The sequence below is a fragment of the Gracilinanus agilis genome, chromosome 4 (assembly GCF_016433145.1).
Source record: "Gracilinanus agilis isolate LMUSP501 chromosome 4, AgileGrace, whole genome shotgun sequence".
Classification (NCBI taxonomy): domain Eukaryota; kingdom Metazoa; phylum Chordata; class Mammalia; order Didelphimorphia; family Didelphidae; genus Gracilinanus; species Gracilinanus agilis.
Genome location: NC_058133.1, coordinates 490,933,930 through 490,954,250, shown reverse-complemented (window position 1 = coordinate 490,954,250; position 20,321 = coordinate 490,933,930). Strand labels below are relative to the sequence as shown.

General features: G+C 46.5%; 1 protein-coding gene across 1 annotated transcript in view; it reads left to right on the top strand.

The window, feature by feature from the left end:
- Positions 1-20,321, top strand: part of SMG6 (SMG6 nonsense mediated mRNA decay factor) — a 191,253-nt gene that overhangs the window by 58,034 nt on the left and 112,898 nt on the right. The window contains exon 13 of the mRNA XM_044675604.1: positions 3,618-3,763. Within this exon, the coding sequence (XP_044531539.1) occupies positions 3,618-3,763 (146 nt within the window). The remainder of the gene's footprint in view (positions 1-3,617; positions 3,764-20,321) is intronic.

Sequence of the window (20,321 nt, the reverse complement as noted above, 5' to 3'; positions counted from 1 at the left end):
AGAAGAAGAAGAAGAAGAAGAAGAAGAAGAAGAAGAAGAAGAAGAAGAAGAAGAAGAAGAAGAAGAAGAAGAAGAAGAAGAAGAAGAAGAAGAAGAAAATTTCTGGACTATTGCCTAATTACTGAGAAGATGTGAAATGTGGGAGGTGTTGAAAACAAATTGAGAGTTAGGAGGTTGTAATCAGGAGCAGCCAAAGTCCCATCACTTTCTTGCCTGCCTTCCAGGAAGGGCTGGAAGCAGCCTTCTGAGAGCTCTCTGAGGGATTGTTCGAGAGCCTCACCTGCAAGGTTGCTTCTTTGTGATAATGAGGTTCCAGATCAACTCCAATCAAACATTTCCTCACTGTCCAAGGCGAGTCACCTTCTCCTCCTTAGAATCTGGGGGCCTGAGGTCCAGAATGGAAGCTTATGAGAAAGCTGCAAAAAAAGAAAAATAATAATAAAAAAATATAGTTTTGTTTTTCTTTTCTTCCTCTTCCACTCTGAACAGTTTTATGAGTCTCTTCACTTAAAAACAAAAAATGACAAAGCTAATCAAAGTCGGGAAGCCTGATTCTTTTTATCAGGAGAGCATCGTCTAGCCAGGCTATGCTTCTCTCCATGTGAGGGGCAGGGCTCTATACCCTGTTAGTCACCGTCTGAGTCACACCAGGGTGCAGTCCTGGTGTTGTCTGGGTGATTGATTGGTCTCTTGAAACTCTCATGCAAATGAGAGTCAGCATCTCCCGAGGTCATTTCTCAAGAAAGTCATTTAAATGAGTGAAATGCCTGTCCTGAAAGTGACCAGAGGAGAGCACTACCCTCTCTGACACTCAGGAGGGCATCAGACCTGGAGTGAGACTAGTCCAGGGCCGTTCTGTAGCCAACAGATGGAATTGTCTGTGTCTCTCTTCATCATGTCCATTGTGATTGGGTGGCCATACTAGACTTTGCTTCTTCACCTTGAGGTGACTGCAAGACTAGGGTCTGTTTGGATCCAGGAATTGATCACTTAATATGTTATAATGCTTTGGTTTCCAAAGGCTCCCCCCTCCCCCCCCCCCATACATTAGTGCAGTGTCAGGTTGGACATATCTCCTATGAATAGGGTGACAGTGGGGCTTTTTACTGGCCGTGATTTACCCAGGCTTGGGCAGCATCAGTAACAGTTGATCCAGGTCTCCTGCTTCTTAACACTGATTTGTCGATGCCACAGTTTGCATTGGTCAAATATGGTCCTGTTGACTGGGTAAAGATAAGTCTTCTTTTCTTTCCCCCTCAGATCTCCAACATGATTTTACTCTGTCCTGCATATTTACTTTTCTTTTGTTTTAATGGTGTTCAGTTGACAAGTGAGGTGGGGGTAGTGAAAGAGGAGTATATTCTTGAACATTAAAAGAAAATTTGTCCCTTTGGCCTGGTGCTTGTTTGGAACCTCAGCCTGTCTTGGGGAACGTTGATGGATCGATTACAATTCCCACTCCAAAGAAGAGCCTTCCTCAGACACAGATTCGAAGTCAAATCATCCCACGTGACACTTCCGTCATGTCGTTCTCTGCTGGCTCTCTACTGCCTTTCAACACGGAGACACATGGCTCTGAAATTCACCCAATGTGGCTGCTTTTCAAAAAGAGTGAACTCTGCTGTTCTTGTAATGAGAAGTGCTGATCCCCCTCCCCACTTCTGACCAGGGAGAGTGCTGCACAGTGTCAGGATTTAAAATGAAACCTTTGTTAGAGCCCGTGGGGGGAAATGGATCCACGCCAAGTCCAAACATATCACTCTTGGCCATTCTAAACCTACAAAAAGTTTAGATTTTTTTTTTTTTTTAATTTTTTTTAAACCCTTAACTTCTGTGTATTGACTTATAGGTGGAAGAGTGGTAAGGGTAGGCAATGGGGGTCAAGGGACTTGCCCAGGATCACACAGCTGGGAAGTGGCTGAGGCTGGGTTTGAACCTAGGACCTCCCGTCTCTAGGCCTGGCTCTCAATCCACTGAGCTACCCAGCTGCCCCCCAAACCTACAAAAAGTTTAACTCTTAGAGCAAACAAATTTTTTTTTCTAAATTGGGCATTTGAAATGGCATGTGGGAAAAAAATACCTGCATGGTATGTTTCATGCCAATGTAAATGAAAAGAGTCCAGCAGAGGAGTTGGAATGTAAGCTATAACTTACCCATAGCTGTGGCATGACCATCAGACACCAGAGGCTCAGTAATGTGCATTCTTTTTAAGAGTTTAAGAGTGAGAAACAGAGTTGGTTGGATGGCTAAGGAGCCAAGGATTTTTTCAGTGTTCTTGTAGTGTTATGGTTCTGGGGAGGCCTGACAACTCATAGCATAAGGACTGAGCTGCTTGTGAAACCGGAGTTGCCTTGCTCCAGGACCTGAAACTATTGTGTATCATTTGAGAAGGATGCCCTTCCTTGTGGCTTCCCAGAAGCTATTTACTAATCCAGGCTGCAGCCCCCATATACCACAAGTAGTTTGTTTGTTTAGTTGGGGGGGGGGGAAGGTAGAGGGTACATTTGCTGACCACGACCATTCATTGTGGCCCTGAGGCCCCTGTGCCTGGTTTCTCTCTCAGGCACTAAGGCTAAACACGCCTCATATGCTATGAGCTTCATCTGTGGTTTGTTCCCTTTGCCAAAGGAGCTTCAGGCATCCACCACTGTTTGGAATCTAGTGGCCACACTTGGCAGGCAGTGGGTTGAATGACCTCTGTTTAGGAGCCCTGGGTCACTGGCTGGATATCAGCCTCCCTCCATTACTGGCCCTGCCTGTGTTGGGAGTGGCACTTGGCCAGGGCATTGTATTTCCACTGGGCTGAAAACATGGAGCCCCAGCTGGAGCAGAGATGGGTCCTGGGGAAGGGGGCAGCAAGACAGGGAGGACAGAAATAACCCAGAGGGTCTTTGACTGAAAAGGAGAGAATTGGGGCCTCTTAGGTAGAGCAGGTATTGATGTCGTATGGGAAAACCCTAGACGTCAGAGGACAGCTGAATTGTCCCAGGTTTGTTGATGTTTCTTCTGAAGATTTCAGAAGTCTTTATAGGCAGCATTGTCTATCCCAGAGAGGATGAGGTTGCGAGTGCAACCCAAGAATTTGTTGCAAGATATAGTCCTCCACTTATTAAAGTGGTTTGTGTGCTCTGGGGATAAATGGCCACTTTGACACCAGCTTATAGCCATTTACTGCCATAGACTGGGAAGTAAATTAGTTTTTAAGCTTTGGTCTGTTAACACTTTAACCAAAAATTGAGTTACTCCCCTGGGGAACTTTGGACAGTTTGTACTTCTCCCCTTAAGTTGGGATGCTGGAGACCCAGGAACCTCTCATTGATCTTTGAGGACCTGGGGTAGGGCCTCGAATTCAGTTACCTTTGGCCTTGATTGGGTCCCCCCAATCAAGTCTGTCAGAGTCATTCACATTATCCTCAGAAGCTTGTCGTATACAAATTCCCACACAGTGCTCTGGTGAAGAATGGGTTTACAGAGTAGAAATACTCTTAGCTGTAATCATGGAGTAGGAATAGATTTGCCAGACAAAAAAAGAACCTTCTCCAAGTTGAGTGGTCTGTTAGGCCTCCCTTCGTGTCCTGGGGGGATCACTTCTCTCATTGGCTTTCTGTATGTGCAGGATGGAGACATTCCCTGCTGTGGCTGAAAAGGTCCTGAAGGAGTTCCAAGTGTTGCTGCAGCATAGCCCCTCTCCTATTGGAAGCACCCGCATGCTGCAGCTTATGACTATCAACATGTTTGCTGTACACAACTCCCAGCTCAAAGGTAAGGAGCCGCCTGCCTCTGCGCCCACACCGGTGGTGTCGAACTTCAGGGGTCGTCCCCGCACACGGCCATCCGTCTCCGCCTTTTGCTATACGCCACTTTGCTTAAGGTTTTCCAGGACTTCCTTGGGTGGGATGAGGGGAAGCAGCCACGGGCACAGAGCCTTTGCAAACCCCAAGTGCTGTTGCACATCTGGCTTTGCTGAAGGCAGCAATGAGGACTCTTGTCGGCTTTAGTCCCAGAACCCCTCCCCTGGGAGAGGCCATTGCTGAGATGCTTCATTGTAGAGACCATGTACTTGGCAGGGATCAGGCCTAGCTGTTTTCTGGCCTCGTGTACCTTGTTTGTTCAGTATGGAAAAGTCCGGCTCCCTACGGGATAGCCCCCGTGGGGATCTGCCAGGGGGTGGGACATGCGACGGATGAATGTCGGTGATTCCAAGCCCGGAAGGTAAAAAGGCGGCATCAGGCCCGGAGGGTGCCCCAGAGGCGCCCCCAGCCAGCCCCGGCATGCAGGTCGCCATGCTCTTGCACACTGTCATCACCGGGGCCCACTTCCAGAGGGGCCCCCCAACTGCACGTAGGGGCAGATGGCGCGCTCGATTTAAGCGGAAACACAGAGTGTAGATGGCTACCTCCTTGTGGGCCTGTCAAGGAAATGGGGTCCCAGCTGCCTCGGAGCTCGGTGTGTGCTTGGGCCGAGGGTTGCAGAGGTGATGGAGACTCCTGGAAGTAAGGCTTGCCCCACGGACATTCAGGTGTCCAGCAGATCTGGTGCTTCTGGATGGGGCATTGTCATCGAGGCTCTCCGTGCAGGAGTTTGTTCTCAGGGGCTTCTGTCTCCATTTGTCTGTGCCGGGGCATTTCTTCTTTGATCAGGGCATATGCCATACCTTCCACTGAACCGGCATCCTCCTGGGGCAGGCTCAGCGATGGCTACAGCCAGGCTGCCTGGCTTTTCAATCACAGCCCAGTCCTTGGGGTGATTTCCCCATCTTATTGCTGCCTGCTAGAGCACTTAGAATTCCCAGCAGAAGGCTGGAACCATTGGCTTTGGTGACTTCTTGAACCTGGCTAATTATTCCTGAGTTGACTGTTTGTTTTAAGCAGTGCTGAGGAAACATGGAGGGCTGGAAGGTTATAGTGGTTTCCAGGAAAAAGGAAATGAAGTTTGCAAAGTATTGCCTTGGAGAGTCTAAGGAGGAAAGTGCCTGGGAATGGGGGGCGGGGCGGACTGTGAAAATCGATCCTTCATACTGGCTTATTTTGTTTCAAAGTGGCAAAGTTGTGGGATTCCGGAGACGGAGGAGCAGCTCTCCCTGATGTTCTCCTTCGTGCCTTTTATCATTCGGCTCCAGAGGAGTCAATGTTTGGTCACCTTCCTAGGCTTGTGGCCTCTGCTAGTCTGTTCGTCTCTGGGACGGGGACAGGGACTTGAGGCCTTTACAGATACCAGGTCCTCACCTGTGAAACTTCTGTTCCTTTTGACAGGGGCCTCCTGCCTTACACTCACTGTAAATTGTAAGGAAACAGAAGTGGAGTGGTCAGGTAGTGAGAGCACCAGAGACATGCCTCTTGCGCTCAGGGTCAGACTCTTCAGCCATGGCAGTGGCACGCTGCCAGGAAGCAAAGAGAAGGGGCCGCATTTGACAGCTTCCAACCCCGATTAGCCAGCTTAGCAAAGGGGAGTGTGGACAGAGGAACCTGGATTATTAGGGAAAGCCCAGCAAAGGCTGCAGGGGAGAAGCAGCCCCTCCACAGAGGGGGGCACGTGGCTGCCAACTCGCCAGTGTGCCGCTGAGCCAGGTCCAGGCCCTGCTGTGTGGGCTACCATCAGGAGAGGGCCGAGAGGAGGACTCGGCAGGGTCAGTCGGTGGGAAGAGGCGCTTTTCCATTTCCCAGCCCATGAGTCATCTTCTCTGAGCCCCTGGGTTGTACTTGCACGGACAGTGGCAAGAGAGGGGGTGTTGTGGTTGAGTAGCATCTGTGTGGTGGGTGTGGAGAGGAGGGGATTGGGGGAAAGAAGAAGGCTGAACTCCTTCATTAATCAGCAGCAGTCTGAATCACATTTTTATGAGTAAGGAAGTGATAAATCACCCTTCAGTGCTGGGTCCTCATAGCCAATCAGCAAGCACCCTTCTCGAGACATCCCTACTGCCCAGGCTGCCACAGTGCCGTCCCAGCGGCGACATGGCCAGCCGTGTGTCTGTGAAGCCAGGAAGTGCACATGATGGCAATGGTTGTCTCCCAGGTGTTCGTGATCCATGTTTATTTGGCCTCCATTCCAAGCTGCAGAACATCTGTGCCATCCGTTTTCTTTCTGTTCCTTTTTGGGTTGTCCTTCTGCATGAATGTTTATGTGTATTGGCTCCTAGTCTCCTTGGGGAAGGGAGAATTCCATTCTCAGCTCTGAAAAAGGAGGATGTTCACAGGAGAACTTTGATGAGGAACTTTTTGTGGACCTGGAAGTTTCTGAGGTCCATCCAGAGTCTGTTTTATTAATAGGAAAAGTATAGATAATTGCTGAAATCATTTTGATTTTGTAGAAGGGGAAGGAGAAGTTCCCATGTAGAGATAATGTATTAATTGATGCCTGAAATTCTACCTTTAGGCATTCTTTTTTTTTTTTTTTGTCTTAAGAATTTCCTTCTTCCCCACTATCAACTTTTTTGAAATTTATATTATTTCAGGAGGGAAAACTCATTAAATCATTAACATCTTAGTGTAAGTTCACCAGATGCTTTCCTCCCTGTTAGAACAGGCACAGTGAATAGAGTGCCAGGCCTGGAGTCAGGAGGTTCTGGGTTCAAATGTGGCCTCAGACACTTCCTAGCTATGTGATCTTGGGCACATCATTTAACCCCAGTTGCCTAACCCTGCTCTTGCTTTAGAATAGATACTTAGTATCAATTCTAAGGCAAAAGGTGAGAGCTAAAAAAAGAAAAAAACAGGTCAGCATGAGGGGAGCTTCTGCTCCGAGTAGGGGCAAAGACTGGAGGATGGGAAGGCAGCTGGCCCTTCTCCCCAGTGCATGGTTTTATGCCTCCTCAGGGAGGCAGCCCATACTGGGCATTGGTCTTCATTTAGTGAGGTGGATTTTCAGGCCTTGACTGGACTATCTTTAGGAATCACTGTTTTCTTCCTTCAGTGAACTGATCATTTCTGGGTTTTGGTATGTTGATTTATAGATTTCCTTCCCATTTTCTTGTGGATTCAACTGAAAATCCCATATTGGGCTGGGTCATTATGGGAGTAGAATCTTGATATTCTGCATGAAGGTGGCAGCGAGGGGCTGTCAGAGACTCAAGGCTGGGCTGGGCTGGACATGGGGGGGACACCCAAAGAGAAATAAGGCAAAGAACAACAAATTCTGGCAAAGGAAGATGCTCCTTACTGTGACTGGTGTTCTGGGCTATGCAGTAGTCAGTGGTGGCTTCATGGGGAAGATGGTTTCCAAAGTGATGTCATGATTGGAGACCTCAGAGCTTGAGGCAGACCAGAGGGAAGAAACCCATCCTTCCCCACATAGTCACATTTAACACTTCAGTAGCCATCTGATTGGCTAATGTGAGGTTGGAGTTGGAGCTGTTGATCTGAACCACAAGCTCTCTAAGAATTTTAATTTTTTAAAAATTCTGTAATTTAAGAAAATAAAGCTCTGGTTTCTTGAAGGGAAGTAATTGAAGCAGTATTTGTGGGAGGGCATCTCTGAAACCCCCCTGCATTTCCATCTGTGCCCAATTTACTCCAATCTGGCCTTGCTGGGGTATTTTTTTCTTTCGCTTTAAAAAAAAATAATTTGTTTTATAATTCCTGGAATCAAAACCATCTCAGGCGCACACTGTTTTATTTTACTGTATTATTGGATTATACTTCCTATAAATCACTGGATGTTATTCATAGGCCACCACCGGAATAACTTCCCTTCTCTGAGTTCTGGCCCCCTCCCCTTGTCTCCCTCCTTCCCCACCAGCTAACAACTAGAGCAGCTCTGAATTTCAGTCCTTCCCCAAAGATCCTTGGGTGGCAGCAATGGGCATCCAAGAGGTGACTGCTGTGGCAGTGCTCCTTGCTGCAGCATTTTGGGACTGGGACCCAGAAAGAGCCAGGGTTGCACATGGACCCCTTTTGACACTTCCCCAGTTTGACTTATCCAAAGTCTGTTAGAAACTCTGTCTTGTTGGGGGGGGGGGCAGGGGTGAGAAGAGGAATGCTACATGTGTTTCTTCAATGTTGGGGAGAACCCTGGTTGCCCATATGAGATGAAAAGTGCTCAGTCTAGAGACAGTGGTTGGTTGCTTAGAGGGGAGTCTTGACATGTGAAGAAGAAACCTTATACCTTATGCCAATGATATGATAGAGCAAAATATAGTTAAACACAATAAAAAGCCCAAAGACCTTAGTGTCCTCTTAGAGAACCCAGAGGAAGCACTCTTGCTTTGGAATTAAAGTCAAGTGCATTTTAAGTCTTCTTCCTAAAACATAATGTATGAGGAATCCTAATCCTGAGTATATCAAACCACTTGTACAGGAAATCCATATTTCACAGAGATGTGCCCAGGGTGAGGGTTGCACTCATGTGCGCCCCCCCCACCAAATACCTGTCTGTGGCAGGAATAGTCTTTTGTTCCCTTATCTCTACGAGGATCCCCAGCTACAATCCACCAAACAGTCCATTCTGCCAGCTCTCTCTGTGGCTGTAGTACAGGCTACCCCTGGAGTTTGTTGATGAAGAAGCCAGCCTGATGTAGGAAGTTCATGTGAGAAATGGGTTTAGAGATCAGTGTGATATTCACTAGGCTTTTTTAAAGACAGACCAAAAGTCTTTAAGCTTTGTCCTGTATCCTAAGGGTAAACCATGGTGTTTAATAGGCTGTCCAATGAATGCATCTCACCATAGCTATCTCTGACAGCTGATGGGGGAGAGTTGAATCTATCAGGGGATATCCTGATCCCCAGGACTTAAAGTTCCAGAGGTCTTTACTGTAGTAGGAATGAAAGAATTTGTTTGAGGGGGGTGGAGGTGGGAAGGTGAAGAAGAGCAGTCATTGTGCCCAGCCCCCCAAAATGAGAGATTCTTTTTGCCCAGCAAAATTCAACCTGTTGTCATGTTAGTTGAAGAGAGTGATTTCTGACCTGTAGCACCCTGAGGCAGACAAGCAGAGCACAGCTGCCCTTAAATAGTGCAGTTTCTTCAATGCCTCCTCATTTCTCCCTAGTCGATGTAGATAAGGGAACTGATCTCTGATTTTGCTGCTGTTTTTCAGCAGGTTTTTCTGGCCTAGGATGTTCCTTTGCCTGTAAGTAATACATCAGTTTCTGGGGAGTAAAAATAGCATTTAGGGTTCTTTGTCCTCTGCCCCATCTTCTCTGTATTCTTTTCTGAATTCTTTTTGGGACTAGGAGAGTCCTGAGAGCAGAGAGGGCAAAGTTCAGACTAGGCTTTTGCTAACCACTGAACAAAAGGGAAATAGATCTCTTCTTGTGGGAACAGACATAGTAATGGGAAATGCTGCCACTACAGTCTGTAACTATATAAAATCATTATCCTAGGAAAATTCCAAGATTAATTAGAAAACATTTTCTACCCTCACCTACCCATGTAACCCTCAGTACACCCACCATATGCCCATTCAAGTGTCTTAACTCTTAGTCTAGAGCAGTGATTCCCAAAGTGGGTGCCATCGCCCCCTGGTGGGTGCTGCGGTGATGGCCACAGGTGCGTTTATCTTTCCTATTAATTGCTATTAAATTTAAAAAATTTAATTTCCAGGGGGCTGAGTAATATGTTTTCTGGAAAGGGGGTGGTAGGCCAAAAAAGTTTGAGAACCACTGCTTTAGAGAATATGTCTTCCCATGTTCACTAATATATTCAAAGTTGCGCTTTGGACGGGAAAATTGATAGTTGCTGAAAGTTTCAAAGCCTTCAGAGATTTGAGACTCTCCTATCTATATTGAAAGACAGAAACATGTCCTTGGGTTCATTAATTTATATCTCAGCTATACATATGTCCTATGATGATGTAATTTGTCTCTGATGAAGTCTTGTTTACTGGGTTGAACTGCAAATTCATTGGAAACAGAAAGGATTTGAATTTCTAAATCTTTTAACTACTTGCTATAAGGCTGACTCATTTCTGAGTCTGAGTTGAGGCCTGGAGAAGAAAGGAAATAGAAAGATTGATGTGGAGGTAGTCTTGATTCTTGATATTCTGGTTAGAACCATATGTGAGAAGCTAGCAGAAGGGCACGCTTTGGGTGAATCTATGTCTTCAGGGTTCGTACAGGTAGAAGCAAGCCAAGTCTTGCTTTCTACAAAGTACTGCTCTTGACTTGGTGATGGGAAAAGGGTTCTGATTCCCCCTTAGTCTTGTGAGTTTGCAGAGTCTCTCATTTAGCCTTGGGCAGTGATTGTTGCTGTAGCTGATTTTCTTTTTTCTGGATTTCCCAGAGGGTGCCAAATGCTTGATAAGAACAACAAATTGAGCAAGGAGAAGGGAGTAGGGTTGAAGGTGGTAGGAGCCCATTGGTGGCCCCAAGAAAGAAAAGAAATTGTTAGGAGACTGAAGAAGAACCTTTGCTAGTTTGGGGTGTGGCTCCAAGAAAGCAGGTAAGTTACCTTTGGCTAAGATGCGCGTCCATTAGGAGGCTGCTCTGTGCTCTTGTTCCTGATGTTAACAGTGTTTAGCGTGCCTTTTGGTTTGTTTATCTTCCTCAGTTTCCTGTTTAGAAGGCAGATTGTCACATAGCTGGGGTTTATTTACTGTAAATGCAGTTACTTTCGTAGTTTCTTACTCTCATCTCATTACTTGTAGCCAGAAAATGCCCATGCAATTATCCCTCGCCCTAAGTGCCAGCAACAGATGCCGCATTTGACATGCTACAGGGAATTCCAAACTGCTGGACAGGTTTCTGAAATCCAGACACGTGCTGTTCACACTTTGGCTTCTGAAACAGGGATCAGCAGGCACAGGGGAGAAAGAAGTCTATAGTGCATGCTCAGGACTTAAGACTCCAGCTGGTGTCACCAGGGCAGGTTACATCATTGTGGAATGGTGGTGTGCCAAACCCAGTAGGTGCTTCTGGGAGGCACATCTGTGACATCATCCTGCCCATTTTGTATAGTCTCTGCAGCTAGCTCCTTCCAGAGGGAAAGTGATGCCAGTGAATGGGAGGGAAATGTTTGAGAATCACTGTGTTTTAAGATGTCATTTCTAATCCAGGCCTGAGGACCCAATTTAAGACTAGTTCAGCAAAGTTTATAATACATTCCCCAAGGTTCCATGTTGGAAGAAAAAGCTTTCTTTACACAGTTAGCTAAAATACTTCTCCTGGAGGGAATTCCTTCTATACACTGTGGGCCGAATCAGAACACCTCTAGATAGGTGGACTCTAGAACAAATGTTGCCCCTGTGCTTTGGAGAAGTTTGGATAACAAACGGTGAAAGGAAAATTTAGGGAAAGCCATCAGTTATACGTCCCTTGGGAATATTATGTTTAAAATCGCTCTAGTTATCTCCTTTTTTCTTGTTCTAAAATCTAGTTTTTAAAATGGATATTGTGTTAAAACTAATTTGTTAAAAATTACATTTAAATATATTTGCATCATGGTATTTAGTTGCAATAATAGAATTCAATTGGCTTTGTTGCCTTATTATGCAAAAAGAAATACCTGAAAGTTTTCCATAATAGTTCTGCGGTAAACCATTTGAACTTTTTTGGGGTGATGTGGAGAATGGAGTTCCTGAACTGTTATTTCTTTGGGGTTGGGGACTCTTGGTGAAGAAACTCTACCAATGCTGATTGTTGACTCTTCTTCAGCTCCATATTTTTGAGTTAGTTGCTTGAGACAGTGAGAAGAATTCATCTCTCCGTTCTCCTAGTTTCTTTTGTTTTCAGTGCAGGCCTCAAAATAGTCTCTCTTTCTCTGCCCTCCTTTGTCTCTATGTTAAGGTAGCCTTGTCATTATCACATTCTTTGAAAAACTTCAAACTTACTTTGGCTTGTTTTTTGGCTGCTGGTGATGAGTGTAGGACACACTCTGGGTATCCTTATGGTCATGCTACAATATAAAATGCCTCCATGTAGATGTGTTTTTGTACTTGACTTTGGGTGACGGGGGTCTTTCCTTTATCTCTAATAGTCCCTGGTTGAAATAAGTCATTGTTGGTCAGGGTTGAAGTGTTCATCTTAGTCAGGAATGAGACTCTCCAATTTCAGGCTAATACGAGCTAGGCATATTAACATGAATTTGTGAATTATGTGAGTAAAAGATCTTGTCCTGTCCAGGAAGGCTCTCAAGCTGGGGGAGGGGGGGGGGTCATCATTGGCTGTCCCTAGTTAACAGATACGTTTCTTTGAACTACTTCATTGATCGTGGAGGAAGAGATAAGAGCTACTTAAGAGGAAGTCCTCCAGAACCCTCTAACACTGTGCATAGTCTTGGGCTCTGGGAGGTAGCGGTGCCCTCCTTTTCCAAGGAAGAATGTGCTGCCAAGGGTACATCTGGAGGGTGTGGCCTTGGCAGCATTTTGGTTAAATATACAGCATAGTTGTAAATCTGGCCTTCCCAGGCTGCCCAGAGTAATGATCTAGAGTACAGCTAGCAGTGATACGTATCTCTTTACCTTTTAGTTTTAGGGAATCTAGCCAAGGTGTAAGGAGGGAATGGAACCCAGCATGAAGAGTCAGATTGTAACCTCCCTAACACCCATTGGAAGTTATCTCTTGGGGCAGAATCTTCCTTCTTGGGCAGATCAATGCTTACTTCATCAGACTTTTTACCACAAGGACTGGACTGCTCTCTCTCTTTCTAAGGTGCCTGTTCCATCCTCTGGGCTCACTTTTCAGCAGGGTGCTCTCTTTGGCTGAAGAAATTCTTCTCTATTTCATAATTCTTGTGTAGGGAGTTTACTTTCCCAACCCATTCCCAAGAAAACTACTTGTCTGCTAGTTCAGCAGCAGTACAGGCCAGCTAAAGCATTCGGTTAGTCTGGAAAATGAAATGTCAACTAGACTGTCAGTGCTCTGTCTATGGCTATGTCTTAGCAATATTATCTCGTTTTTCAGCCTGGTAAACATTCTCATGGGGCAGAAATTTTTCCGAATTAAAAATGTTAAAACTATTAGCATTAACTGAGGTTACATTATGGTTGAAGTCAGTAGAATTCTCTTGAAATACCAGTTCTATATCAGAATGCTTTTTAGAAGTTATTTGAAATCTCCAACATCATTTTCCCTTGGACACTTCCTGTGTGAATTCTTAGTTCCAAACTTTTTGAGTTTCTCCCCGAGGAAAAAGAAAGCCAAAATTTTATAGACACTCCTTTTTGTTAACTAATATCCCTGGTATGGGAGCTTCCTTCCAGGGAAGCTTGGGACAACTCACATGGCCACCGTGGCACTAGGAGCTATGACCCCAGTGGGGGCCCCTGAAGGCAAAGAGGGTCCTGTTGGGAAGGGGGGGGGAACTGCCTCCACATGTGTATGCTATTTCTTTAAAAGAGAGCAAAGCGGAAGTGATGCCGTAGGGAACATCTGCAGTGGGGGCTACGCAGAGGGGAGCAGGAGACGCGCTGCAGCTGGTGCGAGGCCCTGGCAGGCTGTGGAGCGGCTGTCTGTTGGGGTTTACTTCTGTCTGCATTGAAACATGGCCTGGGAGGGGGCTGGTGGCCCGCTGCCAGCCCCTCGAGCCTGCCCTGCTCTTTCCTCTCTCCTCCGCGCCCCCTCCCCGGGCTCTAAAGTCACATTTCCAGGCCAGACAGAGAATTAATCTCTGGGCACTTCACATTGCTGGCAGCCCAAAGCAGGATGTGGGATCTTTTTTTCTCTCTTTCTCTCTCTCTCTGCGTCTTGGCTGACTTTTTTACCTCTCGAAGAATTTGGAAGGCCGTGAGATTCCCCCCGTCCCCCCCAGCACTGGGGAGTTTTTCAGCACGCCGATCACCCTGCTGCGGCTTCACCCTAATAGACTTCATATGTTGACGCAGTTGACATCAGTATCAAACTATTTTACATGTGATCTGGTGTATTTCCTGAGGAAATCTGCAAGATATTTATTAAGAACTAATAAAATAAACCTCTCCATGAGTTTTTAGGTAGTTTTCAATTTTTCATGTCTCTCTCGTTTCCTCTTATCAATGAGTTGCTATTTTCTCCCTCCATTCTGACCATTGCAAAAGGAAACAAAAATAAATGTTTTAAACCGTTCCTGAAGGGACAGAGAGAGAGTAGTTCTGCCTGCTGCATCAGCCGGCGCGGGCTGTATTTTTAGTGCCATATATATACTGTAGACACTAAAAATATCCTGTTGTAGTGGATCCTTTTTATAGGTCTGTGTGTGTGTGTGTGTGTGTGTGTGTGTGTGTGCGCGCGTGTTTATAATGTTGTACAAGCGCCTTTGTGCGTCGGCAGCCGTTCTTCCCCTCACAGCTGGCCTCCATTAGTCCTTGAAAATTAATGTAATCCTAGTTAAGAAAAAAATTAATTACTCTACCAGAACTGCATTTTATTCAAAGTTAGTGTTAGCTCCCTGGCTGGCAGCTTGGAATTGAGAGGCCGCAGAGGCCCGCCGGGCTGGGGCTTGGGCACCGCGGCCTCCGCTGCCATGTTTGTGCTGCTCAGGGCGTTCCCGGCTCTGTAGTTAGGGTTAGACATGTGGCGTGCAGAGAGCAACCAACGAGGCTCGCCGCTTCCTCACCTCTGGGCAGGGCCAGGCTGCAGGGCCTCTGCGGGGAGCTTCGCTCGCCTCCTCCAGCACTCGGCTTTCTTATCACGTTTCTCTAGAAGGAAAATCCCTTGGAGCTGGCGATTGTGTGTGTGTGTGTGTGTGTGTGCCCGTGTGTGCGCGTGTGCATGTGTGTGTGTGCACATGTGTGTGCGTGTGCCGTGGGGGATCCAGACCTGGGATTTGCTGAGAGGGAAGCTCTCGTGCTGGCCTTGCTCTGCGGCCCTCCTTTAGGGAGCTTCCCTTTTAGAGCAGCAGGCCGGGCCGGCCCTCCAGCGAGTGCCTGGGGCGGTGACCGAGACCCCAGCTCTGCAGTGGGCATCCAGAGCCCCTGCTGTCTGCCTGCCTTATTGATGCTTCGCTCTCTCTTGCGCAACTCTCTGCTATTTCTCGCTCCCCCGCGGCAGAGGCAGAGAAGGGCTGTTTGTTTCCTTGGAGTCTCGAGGCTTTCTGCTGAGAGGCCAGGCAGGCTCCGTCTGTCTTGGACAGCGAGCCGAGCCGGTCCCTTTTTTTGCTAGGCCGGGCTCCTAAGAGGCCTCCCGATCGGGTTCCACGCGGTCAGGGATGATCAGGGCCGCCTGCTCTGGCCAGGTGCCTCGCTGAGCCCCGCTCCAGGGTCCGTCAGGGCCCTTGTTGCACGCACTCCTCAGCGGTGCCCTGGGGCTTTGTTTCTGGACCTTTCCCTGGAGGGTGCTCTAGAGCCATCTCCGCCCCCACTCTTGAGCCTTCGGCTTCCTGTATCTAAGCCCCAAGCAGGGTAGTTCAGCGAAAGCAGTAATTAGGTCTTGTAAAAATTTATTTTATTAGCGAAGAGTGTTGGTGGGTAATTGGCTATAATTCTAACACAGCCAGTTTGGAGATTAATAAAATTTTTAGAAAGAACAGTTTTTACCAGAGGCAGCGGGGCTGTTATTTCTAGGCCTTGGCTGGGCCGAAATCAGAGCAGCGTGGGACCTGCGGCTGGCTCCCCTCGTGGGCGGACGCAGGCCCTCCTTCCTCCCTGTTGTTGCAGCCTGTGCGGTGCCCGTCCTTGAGGGTGCTCTACGCTGGCATGGGAAGAAAGGAAACCTTGTTTTCCAAGAACTCTGCTCTCTCTCAGCTCGATAAGCATTTAAAAATAAAAGCTGCACAATTGAAATTGGCAGTGCATCTTCATTCTTTTGTCTCTCTGTTTATTTTTTCCCCTCATCCCTCAACATGTGTGCTCCAGCCCTGGTTCTTACGCCCTCAAGAATGATGGCCTGGAACTCAACACACTCTCACCAGGATCTCTGTGCCCTCCACATGGCTGTTGGGAAGCTCTAGCCGTCAGCTCTGCCTGTCCAGGGATCAGCCCCCTTGCTGCTGCTGAGACCTGATCACTTCTCTCTACCACAGTTCTCCAGAAGCCTGAATTGGGGCTCCGGCTCTCGTTCAATTGTTTGTTTGTTTTTTTCTGTGACTTTATTTGATTTTTTTTATTGTTGTCATTTAGTTGTTTTTCAGTCTTGTTTGACTGTTTGTGACCTGTTCTGGGATTTTCTTGGCAAAGACACTGGAGTGGCTTTCTATTTCCTCCTCTGGCTCATTTTACAGATGAGGAAACAAGCAAAGAGGTTTAACAGTGACTTGTCCACAGTCACAAAGCAAGTAAGTGTCCGGTGCCAGATTTGAACTCAGGAAGATGAGTCTTCCTGACTAAAGGCCCGGCACTATCCATTGTGCCGCTTAACTCCCCTTAAAAAAAACTTTTGTTGGGGGCAGCTGGGTAGCTCAGTGGATTGAGAGTCAGGCCTAGAGATGGGAGGTCCTGGGTTCAAATCCGGCCTCAGACACTTCCCAGCTGTGTGACCCTGGGCAAGTCACTTGACCCCCATTGCCTACCCTTACCACTCTTCCACCTATAAGTCAATACACAGAAGTTAAGGGTTTAAAATAAAAAATTAAAAAAAAAACAACAAAAAACTTTTGTTGTTGTTCAATCATGTCCAACTCTCTGTGACCCCATTTGGGGTTTTCTTGCAAAAATCCTGGAGTGGTTTTCCATTTCCTTCTCCAGCTCATTTAACAGTGAGGAAACCGAGGTAAACAGGGTGAAGTGACTTGCCCAGGGTCATGCAGCTAGAGTCTGAGATTGGATTTGAACTTAGAAATATGAGTCTTCTTGACTTCAGGCCTGGCACTCTATCCACTATGCCACCTAAGGTATGTTGGCCAGGCCTTGATGTGCATTGGTTCTTGCCAGGAAAGGGTGCATCTTTCCAATGATATCAGTTCTCCAAGCAGAGCTAGGGTGGTGGAAAGTTCTAGTCATGTATGTGAAAATGCCCGTACTGGAAACAGCACTCACAAATCCTTTCTACAAGCTGATAATTCTGTTGTCTAGCAAGCAAACTGCCCCGATCACCATAAACATAGATTACCTCGAAGTGTTGCATGGGCAGCTCCATGCAAAATTGGCCTGCACTGTTTCATATCTGGTGGAGGAGAGAACAGTCTAAAGCAGAGCAGAAGGTCCTGGTACCACCTGCCTCCCTACACCTTCCTCTTCCACTTTCCTTCCCTGGTCACTGCTGTTGGTTGAGTCAGCATGTGGAGTAGTAGTTGGAGAAGGTATGATTTCAGGTTAATAGTCCCAGTTGATCCCTGCAGTGAATTGGTGCTTGGTAGAACTAACCAGAGTGTTATTCCAGGTTAATAGTCTTTGTTTTTGCATGGCTGCCTGGGCTGGAACCTGGTATGACTATTTCCCAAAGAATATTTTTGGTTTGAAAACTTAAGGTCAGCAGTTCGCAAGAGCTAAGCTTGAAGCCAACTCCGTGGTTTGCCTTGTGCCACTGGCCCAGCAGCTCTACAATCCTGATCAATTGATCGGCAACAGAATGAAACCACCAATGACAACTGCCAAATGAAGCGCCATCTTGTCCAGCCTGCAGCCCAGTCTGGCTTTCAGCTTACATCCTCTTTCTCTCTACTTGTCTGTCTCACTCTGTGCTGGGTATTGGCCCCCTTTTTGTTCAATCTTTTTCCATCTCTCTGTCTCTTTTCATAACAGTTTTTTAATAATGTTTTAGTTAGTTCCAGCCTTTTCCCTGAATGGATCCCATTGGAAAATGCATTTGAAAGGAAACAGTTAGACACTTCCCTTCCTTTGAAACTCTGTTGGCACCTTTTCCAGGGCAGTAAACCGTACAACATGTATTTTCAAAGTTTCCAAATGCAGACATGCTGGCGTTAAATTTATGAAAAAATATTTTATTCGCCTGTATAGTAACGGAGGCTCAAAGATGATGGTCAGAATTGAAACCTGTGCTCGATTTTGTAACTGCAACAGACTTTTTAATTGGTGTAGAAAATTTAGCAACACTGGCTCTAGGAGAGCCTATGATACCATCTACCTTGGTCTTTCTCTGCAGAAGGGATAGGAGGAATTATAATAGGAGCTCTGGGAATAGCCCAGCTACACCTAAGGAAGAAAAGGACTTACCATGAGTCATCATGATTCATTGTATTAGACACATGGAGAGGCAGGTAAATTCCTTCTTGATCTTTCAAAGGGATGGAGTCAAAAGGTGACTGTTCCATTTTGTTTGTGACTTATCTTGGGGTGCTCTGGCAAGAAGGAGTCTATTCCTAGCAATGTGTCTGCTTTCATTAAGAATGTGCAGTACCAGTGTGACCTTATTGCCTATAAAAATACCAAGCTTGCTTTGTGGCCTGATGGAAATATGTATTGGAATTAGGTCTGTTTAGTGATCTGGGAATTTGTTTGGGGTTTCCATTTGATCCAGAAGGATAGTAGTATGCTGTTTACCAGTAAATTTCTTCCAAATTATCAGAGCCACTGGACTGTGTGTTGATTTTGGTTTGTGTGATAGCACCATTTCAGCTTTTTCTCAGGGTGCCAAAACAATCTGCAGGCTCTCTGGGCACCACTGGCAGCCAGAGTCAGCTAAGTACCAGGAGAGATATTGTGTTCCCAGCACCATTCTGGGCACTGCTCACAAATGATTATCAGCAAGCATTTATTGAGTTGCTTCCTGTGTGGTAGATGGCTGGGGAGGCAAAAACTTGTAGAGTCTATTTCCCTTCATGAATCCTTTGAAAGAGAGGCTATATCCTTGAAAGGGTCAGTAGCAAACAAGAAATACGTACAGAGGGGCCAAAGGTACAGGCTTGTATTCTAGGTGTCGGTCATTCTTGACTCTCTCCCCACCACCTCCATTCTGTTCCCAAGGTCTCATTCATAGACCCTCTTTCCTTCTCAGTCACTGCCACCATACTGGTGCCATCTCTTACCACCTCATGCTTGAACATGCAGCAGCCTCCTGGTGAGCCTCCCTGCCTCTACTTTCTCCCCACTGTAGACCTTCCTCTCCTCAGCTGTGAGAGTGCTCGGTTCATGTGACCCCTGCGCTTCAGAAAACTCCGGTGGCTCTCTGTTACTGCCAGGATTAAATTTGAAATCCTCTGCTCAGCATTCAAAGCCCTCATAAGACAGCTGCTTCCTACCTTTCCAGTCTTCTTATGCCTCACTACCCTCAAAATACTCTGGTATCCTAACTGCGTTTTCACTGTCTCTCCCTCATGCCTGGAATCCTTTTCTGCCTCAGACCTGCCTCTTTGGTTTCCTGGATTCCTAGTCCCCCACAATTCTAGTGCCGTTCCTCTGTTGATTATCTCCAATTCATCCTGTGTGTCTTGTTTGGATGTAGTAGTTTGTATATCGGCTACCTCGTGAGATTGGAAGCTTCTTTAAGTTCTTAGCACTCAGCATAATGCTGGGCACTTAGTGACTGACAGATCAAATACATGTATTGTCTATAAATAAGCATTCTGGAAATTCCAATTCCTGAAGGTGGGTGATCAGAGAAGGCTTTGGGGGGAGGTGAGACTTGTGCTGGACTCTGAAAGAAGAGCAGGTTTTAGATAAGTGAAGAGGAATCAGGAAGACTCATCCAATGGAAAAGAACAATGGATTTGGAGTCAGAGGAATTGAGGTCAACCGTGTGACAGCACTATTTGTGTCATCTTGGACAAGTCATCTTCTCTCTTTGGGCCTCAGTTTTCTTATCTGTGAAATGAGGTGATTGGACTAGATAGTCCCTAAGGTCCATTTAAGATTGTGATTTTATGGGGCAGCTGGGTGGCTCAGTGGAGTGAGAGTCAGGCCTAGAGACGGGAGGTCCTGGGTTCAAATCCGGCCTCAGCCACTTCCCAGCTGTGTGACCCTGGGCAAGTCACTTGACCCCCATTGCCCACCCTTACCAATCTTCTACCTATGAGACAATATACCGAAGTACAAGGGTTTAAAAAGAAAAAAGAAAAAAAGAAGAAGATTGTGATTTTAGGACACTAGACCACTCTAGGATGGGACGTGAGGTGAACAAAGGCAGGGAAATGGAAGTGCCATATTGCCATTGTGATTTTTTTTTGAACATTTATTAATAATCATTTTTAACATGGTTACATGATTCATGCTCCTCCTTTCCCCTTCACCCCCTGCTCTCCCCCCACCCACGGCTGATGCACATTTCCACTGGTTTTGTCATGTGTCCTTGATCAAGACCAATTTCCAAATTGTTGGTAGTGGCATTGGTGTGGTAGTTTCGAGTCCACACCCTCAATCATGTCCACCCCGACCCATGCGTTCAAGCAGTTGTTTTTCTTATATGTTTCCTCTCCTGCAGTCCTTCCTCTGAATGTGGGTAGCATTTTTACCATAAATCCCTCAGAATTGTCCTGGGTCATTGCATTGCTGCTGGTACAGAGGTCCATTACATTCGATTTTACCACAGTATATCAGTCTCTGTGTACAATGTTCTTCTGGCTCTGCTCCTTTCGCTCTGCATCA